The 12844-nt window shown below is 45.2% G+C and overlaps 1 protein-coding gene across 5 annotated transcripts in view; it reads left to right on the top strand.

Annotated features, from left to right (window-relative positions):
• Positions 1-12844, top strand: part of wnk2 (WNK lysine deficient protein kinase 2) — a 181715-nt gene that overhangs the window by 100218 nt on the left and 68653 nt on the right. For all 5 annotated transcript variants that reach the window (XM_059649864.1, XM_048547623.2, XM_048547620.2 and 2 more), the window contains 5 exons: positions 8272-8324; positions 9647-9812; positions 9907-10023; positions 10161-10328; positions 11450-11480. In XM_059649864.1, the coding sequence (XP_059505847.1) occupies positions 8272-8324; positions 9647-9812; positions 9907-10023; positions 10161-10328; positions 11450-11480 (535 nt within the window). The remainder of the gene's footprint in view (positions 1-8271; positions 8325-9646; positions 9813-9906; positions 10024-10160; positions 10329-11449; positions 11481-12844) is intronic.

The raw sequence follows: 12844 nt of genomic DNA, 5'->3' as shown, positions 1-12844 counted from the left end.
TCTCTCTCTGCGCCCGATTGTCTCTCTCTCTGCGCCCGTTTGTCTCTTCTCTCTGCGCCCGATTGTCCTCTCTCTCTGCGCCCTTTTGCTCTTCTCTTCTGCGCCCGTGTTTTTGATCTTCCTCTCTCTGCGCCCGTTTGTCTCTCTCTCTGCGCCCGTTTCGTCTCATCTCTCTGCGCCCGTTTGTCTCTCTCTCATGCGGCCCGTATCTCTCTCTCTCTGCGCCCCGTTTGTCTCTCTCTGCGCCTCTCTCGCCCCGTTTGTCTCTCCTCTGCGCCCGTTTGTCTCTCTCTCTGGCCCGTTGTCTCTCTCTGCGCCCGTTTGTCTCTCTCTCTGCGCCCGTTTGTCTCTCTCTCTGCGCCCGTTTGTCTCTCTCTCTGCGCCCGTTTGTCCTCTCTCCGCGCCCGTTTGTCTCTCTCTCTGCGCCCGTTTGTCTCTCTCTCTGCGCCGTTTGTCTCTCTCTCTGCGCCCGTTTGGTCTCTCTCTCTGCGCCCGTTTGTCTCTCTCTCTGCGCCCGTTTGGTCTCTCTCTCTGCGCCTGTTTGTCTCTCTCTCTGCGCCCGGTTTGTGGTCTCTCTCTGCGCCCGTTTGTCTCTCTCTCTGCGCCCGTTTGTCTCTCTCTCTGCGCCGTTTGTCTCTCTCTCTGCGCCCGTTTGTCTCTCTCTCTGCGCCCGGTTGTCTCTCTCTCTGCGCCCGTTTGTCTCTCTCTCTGCGCCCGTTTGTCTCTCTCTCTGCGCCCGTTTGTCTCTCTCTCTGCGCCCGTTTGTCTCTCTCTCTGCGCCCGTTTGTCGTCTCTCTCTGCGCCGGTTTGTGCTCTCTCTCTGCGCCCGGTTTGTGCTCTCTCTCTGCGCCCGGTTTGTGTCTCTCGCTTCTCTCTGCGCCCGTTTGTGTCTCTCTCTGCGCCCGGTTTGTGTCTCTCTCTGCGCCCGTTTGTGTCTCTCTCTGCGCCCGTTTGTCTCTCTCTCTGCGCCCGTTTGTCTCTCTCTCTGCGCCCGTTTGTCTCTCTCTCTGCGCCCGTTTGTCTCTCTCTCTCTGCGCCCGTTTTGTCTCTCTCTCTGCGCCGTTTGTCTCTTCCTCTGCGCCGTTTGTCTCTCTCTTCTGCGCCCGTTTGTCTCTCTCTCTGCGCCCGTTTGTCTCTCTCTCTGCGCCCGTTTGTCTCTCTCTCTGCGCCCGTTTGTCTCCTCTCTGCGCCCGTTTGTCTCTCTCTCTGCGCCCGTTTGTCTCTCTCTCTGCGCCCGTTTGTCTCTCTCTCTGCGCCCGTTTGTCTCTCTCTCTGCGCCCGTTTGTCTCTCTCTCTGCGCCCGTTTGTCTCTCTCCTCTGCGCCACGTTTGTCTCTCTCTCTGCGCCCGTTTGTCTCTCTCTACTGCGCCCGTTTGTCTCTCTCTCTGCGCCCGTTTGTCTCTCTCTCTGCGCCCGTTTGTCTCTCTCTCTGCGCCCGTTTGTCTCTCTCTCTCTGCGCCTCTCTCTCTTCTTCTCCTCTCTCGTCCTCTCTCTCTCTCTCTCTCTGCGCCCGTTTGTCTCTCTCTCTGCGCCCGTTTGTCTCTCTCTCTGCGCCCGTTTGTCTCTCTCTCTGCGCCCGTTTGTCTCTCTCTCTGCGCCCGTTTGTCTCTCTCTCTGCGCCCGTTTGTCTCTCTCTCTGCGCCCGTTTGTCCTCTCTCTCTGCGCCCGTTTGTCTCTCTCTCTGCGCCCGTTTGTTCTCTCTCTCTGCGCCCGTTTGTCTCTCTCTCTCTGCGCCCGTTTGTCTCTCTCTCGTCTCTCTCTGCGCCCGTTTGTCTCTCTCTCTGCGCCCGTTTGTCTCTCTCTCTGCGCCCGTTTGTCTCTCTCTCTGCGCCCGTTTTGTCTCTCTCTCTGCGCCCGTTTGTCTCTCTCTCTGCGCCCGTTTGTCTCTCTCTCTGCGCCCGTTTGTCTCTCTCTCTGCGCCCGTTTGTCTCTCTCTCTGCGCCCGTTTGTCTCTCTCTCTGCGCCCGTTTGTCTCTCTCTCTGCGCCCGTTTGTCTCTCTCTCTGCGCCCGTTTGTCTCTCTCTCTGCGCCCGTTTGTCTCTCTCTCTGCGCCCGTTTGTCTCTCTCTCTGCGCCCGTTTGTCTCTCTCTCTGCGCCCGTTTGCTCTCTCTCTCTGCGCCCGTTTGTCTCTCTCTCTGCGCCCGTTTGTCTCTCTCTCTGCGCCCGTTTGTCTCTCTCTCTGCGCCCGTTTGTCTCTCTCTCTGCGCCCGTTTGTCTCTCTCTCTGCGCCCGTTTGTCTCTCTCTCTGCGCCCGTTTGTCTCTCTCTCTGCGCCCGTTTGTCTCTCTCTCTGCGCCCGTTTGTCTCTCTCTCTGCGCCCGTTTGTCTCTCTCTCTGCGCCCGTTTGTCTCTCTCTCTGCGCCCGTTTGTCTCTCTCTCTCTGCGCCCGTTTGTCTCTCTCTCTGCGCCCGTTTGTCTCTCTCTCTGCGCCGTTTGTCTCTCTCTCTGCGCCCGTTTGTCTCTCTCTCTGCGCCCGTTTGTCTCTCTCTCTGCGCCCGTTTGTCTCTCTCTCTGCGCCCGTTTGTCTCTCTCTCTGCGCCCGTTTGTCTCTCTCTCTGCGCCCGTTTGTCTCTCTCTCTGCGCCCGTTTGTCTCTCTCTCTGCGCCCGTTTGTCTCTCTCTCTGCGCCCGTTTGTCTCTCTCTCTGCGCCCGTTTGTCTCTCTCTCTCTCTCTCTGCGCCCGTTTGTCTCTCTCTCTCTCTCTCTGCGCCCGTTTGTCTCTCTCTCTCTCTCTCTGCGCCCGTTTGTCTCTCTCTCTCTCTCTCTGCGCCCGTTTGTCTCTCTCTCTCTCTCTCTGCGCCCGTTTGTCTCTCTCTCTCTCTCTCTGCGCCCGTTTGTCTCTCTCCTCCTCTCTCTCTGCGCCCGTTTGTCTCTCCTCTCTCTCTCTCTGCGCCCGTTTGTCTCTCTCTCTCTCTCTCTCTGCGCCCGTTTGTCTCTCTCTCTCTCTCTCTCTGCGCCCGTTTGTCTCTCTCTCTCTCTGCGCCCGTTTGTCTCTCTCTCTCTCTCTGCGCCCGTTTGTCTCTCTCTCTCTCTCTGCGCCCGTTTGTGTCTCTCTCTCTCTCTCTCTCTCTCTCTCTCTCTCTCTCTCTCCTCTCTCTCTCTCTCTCTCTCTCTCTGCGCCCGTTTGTGTCTCTCTCTCTCTCTCTCCCTGCGCCCGTTTGTCTCTCTCTCTGCGCCCGTTTGTCCTCTGTCTCTCTCTCTCTCTCTCTCTCTCTCTCTCTCTCTGCGCCCGTTTGTCTCTCTCTCTGCGCCCGTTTGTCTCTCTCTCTGCGCCCGTTTGTCTCTCTCTCTGCGCCCGTTTGTCTCTCTCTCTCTCTCCTCTCTGTCCTCTCTCTCTCCTCTCTCTCCTCTCTCTCTCTGCGCCCGTTTGTCTCTCTCTCTCCTCTCTCTCCTCTCTCTCTCTCTCTCTCTCTCTCTGCGCCCGTTTGTCTCTCTCTCTCTCTCTCTCTCTCTCTCTCTCTGCGCCCGTTTGTCTCTCTCTCTCTCTCTCTCTCTCTCTCTCTCTGCGCCCGTTTGTCTCTCTCTCTCTCTCTCTCTCTCTCTCTGCGCCCGTTTGTCTCTCTCTCTCTCTCTCTCTCTCTCTCTCTCTCTCTCTCTCTCTGCGCCCGTTTGTCTCTCTCTCTGCGCCCGTTTGTCTCTCTCTCTGCGCCCGTTTGTCTCTCTCTCTGCGCCCGTTTGTCTCTCTCTCTGCGCCCGTTTGTCTCTCTCTCTGCGCCCGTTTGTCTCTCTCTCTGCGCCCGTTTGTCTCTCTCTCTGCGCCCGTTTGTCTCTCTCTCTGCGCCCGTTTGTCTCTCTCTCTGCGCCCGTTTGTCTGTCTCTCTCTCTCTCTCTCTCTCACTCGCTCACGCTCACATGCCTCTTCTTCGCCCCCAAAACCCCTCTCTCTCTCTCTCTCACTCTCTCTCTCTCTCTCTCTCTCTCTCTCTCTCTCTCTCTTCTCTGTCTCTCTCTCTTCTCTGTCTCTCTGTCTCTCTCTCTCTGTCTCTCTCTGTCTCTCTCTGTCTCTCTCTGTCTCTCTCTGTCTCTCTGTCTCTCTGTCTCTCTGTCTCTCTGTCTCTCTGTCTCTCTGTCTCTGTGTCTCTGTGTCTCTCTGTGTCTCTGTGTCTCTGTGTCTCTGTGTCTCTGTGTCTCTGTGTCTCTGTGTCTCTGTGTCTCTGTGTCTCTCTGTCTCTCTGTCTCTCTGTCTCTCTGTCTCTCTGTCTCTCTGTGTCTCTGTGTCTCTGTGTCTCTGTGTCTCTGTGTCTCTCTGTCTCTCTGTCTCTCTGTGTCTCTGTGTCTCTGTGTCTCTGTGTCTCTGTGTCTCTGTGTCTCTGTGTCTCTGTGTCTCTGTGTCTCTCTGTCTCTGTGTCTCTCTGTCTCTCTGTCTCTCTGTCTCTCTGTCTCTCTGTCTCTCTGTCTCTCTGTCTCTGTGTCTCTGTGTCTCTGTGTCTCTGTGTCTCTCTGTCTCTCTGTCTCTCTGTCTCTCTGTCTCTCTGTCTCTGTGTCTCTGTGTCTCTGTGTCTCTGTCTCTGTGTCTCTGTGTCTCTGTGTCTCTGTGTCTCTGTGTCTCTCTGTCTCTCTGTCTCTCTGTCTCTGTGTCTCTGTGTCTCTGTGTCTCTGTGTCTCTCTGTCTCTCTGTCTCTCTGTCTCTCTGTCTCTCTGTCTCTCTGTCTCTCTGTCTCTCTGTCTCTCTGTCTCTCTGTCTCTCTGTCTCTCTCTCACTTGATCCCCTGGTTGCAAGCTGCCAGACCTGCTAGTTTTCCCAGTAATTTCTATTATTGTTTCTGATTTCCAGCATCAGCTGTTTCTTCTGTCTTTTTGAGAACTTTAATGCCTACCTCCAAGAGAGGCTGTGCAGTACCAGAACGGCCACGCTGGCTGAGTCCGAAAGCATATAGCTGCAAGACTACGGCTTTCCCTGGGTGGTGAGGGAACCAATGAAAGAGAAATTTACTTGACCTTGACCTTGCTGTTTCCCTTGTCTCCAATACATCTATCCAATAGTGTCATTATTGACTACTGCACAATCCTTGTAGAATCCTTGATTTGAGGATACCCTTCATGATGATGTGTTTCTATAACCTTGCTGAATGGGATATGCTTCAAACAGATCTCAACTTAAGACTGGGCATCCATGTGCTGCTGCGGCCCATCAGCTACAGCAGCGTTGTGTTCAGCTGCAGTCTGTAATCTCATGGGTCAGCATGCCTCTACTATTACTACCAAACTGAAGGATCAACCTGGGTTTAATGTGAAGTGCAGGAGGGAGTGCAAAGATTTTCACCAGGTATACCTAAAAATGATGTATCAGACAACATAGGACTATTCCTGTTAAACAGCAAACTCAGCATGCTATAGGCACTAAAAATGTCAAAAGTATAGGAACAGGAGTTAGCCATGGACCTGCTCCAGAACTTAAAACAATCATAGCTAGTTGTAATCCTCAATGTGTTATCTTCATTACTATGTATACCATTGGTAATCAGAAATCTGTCAATTTCTATTTTCAATTCACTCAAAGGCTGAGCTTCCACAGTCGCTTGGGAAATGTCAAACATTTACAATCCTCTGTGTTAATAAAATTCTCATACTCAGCCCTCAATGGTCTCCCTTTTTTTAAAAAAAAAATTGTCCCTCAGTTCTAAGCTCCCCAATCATGAGAAACATCTTATTTGCATCTACCCTGTCTATCCCTTCCATTATTTAGTAGGTATCAATGAGCTGACTCGTTATTTAAAATTGTAGAGAATGTGGCCACTTTACCCAAACTTTCTCCATGTTGTCACATAGATAATCAGTCCTGAAGTACCCCCACTTCACAATGCTCACCTTTAGCCAATTCAATTCACTTTACATAAAATCAAGAAATGGCTCAAGGCATTGGACGCTGCTCATACTTGGAGACCTAATTAGCATTCCAACAGCGATGCTCATGATTGATGCTCCATAACTAGCTATAAAATGAGAAATTTAGGGGAGGTGACAGCCTAGTGGCATTATCATTGGACTCTTGATCCGGAGATTCAGATAATATTCTTGGGACCCTTGTTCAAATCCTGCCATGGCAGATGGTAGAATTTGAATTCACGTTTTGTAAACATCTCTAATTCACAATCAGATGATGACCATGAATGCATTGTCAATTGTCAGGAAAGCCCATCTGGTTCACTTACGTCCTTTAGGGAAGGAAACTGCCGTTCTTACCTGGTCTAGCCTACATGGGACCCCAAACCCACAGCAATGTGGTTGATTCTGAACTGCCTCTGGGGCAATTAGGGATGAGCAATAAGTGGTGCCTAGCCAACAATGCCCACGTCCCATTAACGAATAAAAACATTTTTGCTATTTACTGTCCGTAAAAAGCAGGCCAAATCCAACCCAGTCACCTAAGTTCCCATGTGTCCACTTTTGGTTGTAAGTAAAGTGCTGAAGGAGGGATTAGCAATGCTGAGAAAAATGGCAATAACTTTGCTTACAGATGTTGTATTAGTGTTCCACCACAGTCATTTGGTTCCTGATCTCAACACAACCAGTGTCCAAATGTGGGCAAAACAGCTGAAGAAGAAAAGTTAAGGGTGATTGTCAAAATATTTGACTAGTTGTAGCGTCAAGGAGCCTGAGCAGAACTGAAGTCAGTGGGAATCAGGAGTGATAACTCTCTATTGGTAAGAGTCCTATCTCTCGCAAAGGAAAATTGAGGTTATTGTAGCTAAATCACATCAGTTTGAGGACATTGCCACATGAGTTATTAAGGGGACTATCCTAGGCCCACCGATCTTCCTGTGCTTCTATCATGAAGTCAGCAGCAAGGATATTTTATAATGATGGCGTAAGTTTCCGTAACATCTGAAACTCCTTTGATACTCCAGTAATTAATGTCATATGCAGTAAGACCTGGACAACATTCCTTATTGGGCTAATGTATGATACATCTGTTACTTGCCACTCAACTGCCATTGACTGTCTTTACGAGAGAATGTATCCAACCTACCTTGCCATTCAATGCCATTACCATCATTGAGCCCTCCCACTATCAACAGTTTGGTTGAGGGGGTGGTGGGGCTTTACCATTAGTGATAAACTGGGCTATAAACACTGTCTACGAGCGCGGGTCAGAGGTTAGGAATTCTGTGTGAAATAACTTACCACCTACTGGGAACATGATGCAGTACTGTCTCTCTCTATCTGGACATGTGTAGCTCCAACAACACTTAGAAAGCTCAGCACCATCCAGGACAAAATATCCTTCTTGATTACCACTCAGATGGTCTGATCATAGATGCAAGTGAATTTCATCTACAAGTTGTCCTTCAACCCCAATAATATCCTGACTTGGAACTGTATCCTGATTTCTTTGCTGTCAAAACCCTAGAATTTCCTTCCTTACTAGCGCACAGTGTAATTACCTTCACAGATGCTGTGGTTCAAGATGATGGCTCGATACTAGCCTCAAATAATTGGGGATTGGCAGTTGGTGCTTGCCAAGTGACACCCACGTCCTGTGGACAATTTAATATATAGAGATCCATTTAATTTCTACTATGCTTGCTTATTGTTTAACTAATCCTTTATTGATACTAATGTATTATCCCAACCCCCTTGAACCTTTGCCTTGTGCAGCTGCATTTTGTATAACACTTTATTGATTATTTCTGACTAACTCAGTGATGTAAGTAAACCATAATCTGTTATGTATGTTAACAAAGGTTCCACATTGAATGCTTCTCCCTTCTTTCTTGTATAGCTACTTAACTAAAAAAGGAAGTAATGATGTCGCTTGTACATATGTGGGTATTGATTCCCATTTTTCAGATCCTCACTCCCATGGATAAGCGTTTTTTTAATACTTGTTTCACGTTATGATTTGGTCCACTATTTATTTTCTTTATTTGGACTTCCACAGGATTGTGGCATCATAATCAATCACAAGCAAGTAACGTCTTTTTAAAAAAAAACTGAACCCTTCTGTGACCTTTTTTAAAAGCTGAAAGAACTACAGATGCTGTAAATCAGGAATAAAAACAAAGTTTCTTGGAAATGCTCAGGTCTGGCAGCATCTGTGAAGAAAAATCAGAGTTGACATTTCAGGTCTGGTGACCCTTCCTCAGAATAGAAAGGGAATGGCCACCGGACCCAAAATGTTATCTCTGATTTTTCTTCACATGCTGCCAGACCTGTTGAGTTTTTCCGGTGACACTTTTTTTTAGATGTCTTAAGATAAAACTGCTTAGCATGTTTTGGATTTTGAAAGACCTCTAATTGTTTCATTAAAAGTTTGCTGTTTGTATAAACAGGACAGTCATCCTCAGCAAGATAAACAACAGACAACATGTGGCTGTTATGATAAGTAAGTAATGAGGCATCCAGTGTAATATTAAATAATTCAAACACTTTTAAAGAGGTAGTCTCAAATTGTTTTTTTTTAAGATTGGATGCAGCAAGGTTAAAGTCCTATTGATTACCTTTGGATTTATGATTTGGATGAAAATATAGCAAGCGTGGTTAGTGAGTTTGTGGATAACACCAAAATTGGTGATAGGTTCGTGACAAAGGTTATTTAAGATTACAGAGGGATCTTGATCAATTGGGCCAATGGCCTGAGGAGTAGCAGATTGAGTTTAATTTGAATAAATATGACGTATTGCATTTTGGTAAGACAAGCAAGGGCACGACTTGTACAGTTAATAGAACTCTGGGTGGTGTTGTGGAACAGAGACACCTAGGAGTTTAGGTACATAGCTCATTGAAAGTTGCAACAGGGTTTGGGTGGTAAAACACAATTGGCGCGCTTGCCTTTATTGATCAGACCATTGAGTTGAGGAGTTGCGATGGCATAACGTGGTTGTAAAGGATGCTGATGAGGCCACTTTTTGAGTACTGTGTACTGTTCCAGTTGTCCTTTAATAGGAAAGATGATATTAATTTGGAGAGGGGAAGAAGAGATTTCCAAGGGTTTGAGTTATAAGGAGATGCTGGATAAACTGCTTCACAACTAGAGGGCATAGTAAGTGGGGAAGAATTTAAAAGGGTCCTAAGAGGCAACTTTTTCACAGTGTGGTTCGTATAGGAAATTAACTGCCAAAGGAAGTGGTAGATGTTGGTATAGTTGTAATATTTAAAAGATGTTTGGGCATAATGTGTATAGGAAGGATTTAGAGGGGTAAGGGTCAAACACAGGCAAGTGGGACTGATTTAGTTTGGGAAACTTGGTCGGCATGGGCAAGTTGGACGAAGGATCTGTTTCCATGCTGAATGATTTTAAATCTTTTTAGTTTCATTCAGGAATTTCATTTGCTTTATTTTTGTTTTTCATGAAGTATGGAGCTGCTACCTAAGACTTAAGTCAGAGTTCCATGATCTTGGAAAAACCAAGGATGCAATCTGTTGAATATTTCTAAAAATGCAGCCAGTTGCATTTGCCAAGTTACACATCAGATCAGTTCTCAGTCTGTTCTAGCTAATATTATGTTCAGTGGGATGGCTATTCGTATTGGCATATCAAAGAGCAGTCTGACCAAAAAAAGGAAACATTTCATACATCCCTGCAGAAGTATACCTGTACTTTAATCTGCCATTGAGATGGGCCAGTATATATAGAGTTCCCTTCTAAAAAGATTGTACACATAGCCTGAATGTATTACAATATTGTGATCCATTTCCTCCAAACAGTATATGTTCAGATGCTGCTTCAGGAAAAGAGATGAGTGATGGTTATGAAGGAATTCATGCCAGCGGGAAACAGGAGAACAAAAGTTCAAGGAAACATCATAAGAGGTCTACACGTACTCGGTCACGTCAGGAAAAGGCCAGTAAGCCAAAGCTGACTCTTCTTAATGTGAGTATTTGAAAATGTTGTATGTAAAAGCCTGGTATGCCAGTTAGTAGTTTGCACGATCTTTAATGTATAACTGATATTCAATTCCTTACAGGTGTCAAATGTGGGAGATAAGATGGTAGAATGCCAACTGGAAACTCATAATCACAAAATGGTAACCTTTAGATTTGACTTGGATGGTGATGCTCCAGATGAAATAGCAAGTTATATGGTAAGCATTTTTATTGAGAATTTAAAAGAATCTATGAACTTTGATTTTATTTATTGATGTATAATCGAACATATTCTTTTTCTTCATTTTGGTGAAATAAGTACTTTTTAAAAGATACTTTGTAATTTATTTATTAGGTCGAGAATGATTTTATACTGGAAATGGAGAAGGAGATTTTCATTGAACAGATGAAAGATATAATGGACAAAGCAGAAGATATGCTCACAGAAGAAACAAATGGAGAAAGTGGCATTCATAGTACAGTTGTACAAGAAGTTGCTGGGAAGTCGGAGATAGATGGTCAGGTATTAACTTATTTTGTTAAACTCTTGGTTTATCATTGAACTCTGAATAAGTAAGTCCAACATTTGACTTCTCTGATTCATTTGATACTAACTGGATATCTGGTGATTGACTAATAAATCATATTTAATGAGTGAAGTGGCACTTAATAGAACACACACCTCTGCCATGCTTTGTGGACACAACAGTACAATGACTATGCAGCTCTTAATTGAGGATTTTCCTTGGTTGATGATTGCTAATTATAAAACTCAAAATAAATCTTTTAATTAAAAACTTGCAACTCACTGAGGAAAATTCAGCCAATCCAATGCAACAAGTTGCTGTGAAAACTTTGCTCCCTCTATGATCAATGTCACCATTGCAGTTGGGAAAATTTGCAGCTGTCAACTATCAACAACATTCTGAAAGAAACAACGCACAACATTTTGGGAAAAAGTCAATTTACCTTATTTATGAATGTCAAAGGAACCTTTTTAAAAAATAACCAGGACTCAGGATCACATCTTTGCCAAAATTCATGAACTATTCCTTGAACATCTGGAGTACTAAGTATAGTTTTAATTTTCTTCAGGAAAGTATATAATTGTCTTAGAAGCAATCTGAGAAAGTTAACCCAACCTATCCCTGGGGTGAAGGATTTATCCTATGAAGAAAATTTGAATAGATTGGCCCTGTACCCATTGGAATAATGAAGAATAAAAGGTGACCTTGAAACATAGGATTCTGAGAGTACTGGATAGGATGGATACTGGGAGGATGTTTCCTCTTATTGGTGTGACTGGAACCACAGGGACATAATGTAAAGAATAAGAGCCTTGCTTTTAAGATGAAATTTAGAGGGTCTTCCCCTCCACCCAGCTGAAGAATGTTCCTTCATTGAGTGGTCTTCTCGTGAAAGCAATGCAGGCTGAGTCAGAATTTATTCACAACAAAATTAGATAAATTTTGGATAGGCAAAAGTGTTCAAGGATTACAGGCCACAAACGGCAAAATGTGGTTAAGACCACTGCCAGATCAGCCATGACCTTATTAAATGGTGGAGCAGGCTTGAGTGGTTAAATTGCTCCTATGTACCTATGTTCCAATCTAATGATTATACCATTATCTCTGTCATCTGCAGATGCCAGTTTCTCTACAATCGCAACAGAATGGTAAGCAATGTTAAGTCCTGTACTTGAGTAATATCTTGTTTATAACTTGACCACAAAGCAATAATTTTCATCTACTTCATACTTGCTTTGAGAGTATTTTGTTGGGAAAAGTCTAGTGAGTTTTTTCCACAGTTGCTTGCTTTCTGAAATAGTAAAGAACTGCTGTCCCATGACATCTAAGTGCAGAACTATATGCAACAGCTACTGTGGTACAGTTACTACTGTCATGAATTGTAACTCCCTGAGTAGATTACTTGTGTACAAATTGACCCCTAATTTTCACCTAAAATTGGTTTCAAGAACTACTTTTACACAAGAACATTTGGTATTTTCTATTGTGAAACTCAAGACACTTCATTGTTTACTTTTTTTGAGTGGAACCAGCATAGTTCTGAAATATTCCATGTTTGGGTGACAGTGGCAAGACTGACAGATTCAACTTTTTTTGTGCTTTTTAACGCAATCATCCTGAGGTCCGTCTGAGGAGCATAAAGTAAGAAAATTTCACATTGATCCATGGAAGAGGTATTAGGCCAGGTGGCAAAAGTTTTGTCAAGACTTTTTTAAGGAATGACTTAAAGGCAGATGAACAGAATGGAGGGATCAAAGTGAGGTCCAGAGCTTGGGGCATAAATTGCTGAAGGCATGGTCAGCAATGATGAAGTAATTGAAATCAGGAATACTCAATTGGTTATAATTTGCCGATTGCCCGAAAGCTAAAGGATAGTACAGAGGTGGAACAAAGCTATGAAGAAATTGAAAAACAAATGAAAAAAAACTAAGATTGAGGCTAGACCAAAAACTCTTGTTGGACAGCAAATGTGGACTTAGTGCAAGTTAGTACACGGGCAGCAAATTTTGAATAATCTTGTCTGCAACAATTGACATGAAATTTTCTGGGCATGTATTGAAATAAGGCCAGAAATAACAAAGGCAAAACTGATGGTTTCAGAAGCTAATGAGCTGAGGCAAGGATGATGTCCAGCAATGTAGGACGAGGTGGTCTCTGCGACGGTGTAGATGTATGGTCGGAACTTCATATAGATGTCATATATTGCATCGAGGTTATTATCAGCCTGATACAGTGACGAGGGAGAGGTAAAGAAACAACTTTGTGACTGGGACCAAAGCTGTTGACGTCTGCCTTTCTACTATTTAATTATAGAAAATTTCTACTCTTCCAATAATGGATATCAGGCAAGCTGTCAATTTTCAAGAGAAGAGGGGGAGAAGTAGAGTTGGATGTTGTCATTGTATAGATGGAAGAGCATACTATGATATTGGATGATGTCTCCAAGTATCGACATGTAGATAATAAAGTTAAAATGCCAAGGATAGGACTTAAAGGAGCACCAATCTTGCAA

The sequence above is a fragment of the Stegostoma tigrinum genome, chromosome 11 (genome assembly GCF_030684315.1).
Source record: "Stegostoma tigrinum isolate sSteTig4 chromosome 11, sSteTig4.hap1, whole genome shotgun sequence".
Lineage (NCBI taxonomy): Eukaryota > Metazoa > Chordata > Chondrichthyes > Orectolobiformes > Stegostomatidae > Stegostoma > Stegostoma tigrinum.
The sequence above is the reverse complement of the archived record's forward strand: the minus strand, read 5'-3'. Positions and strand labels throughout refer to the sequence as shown.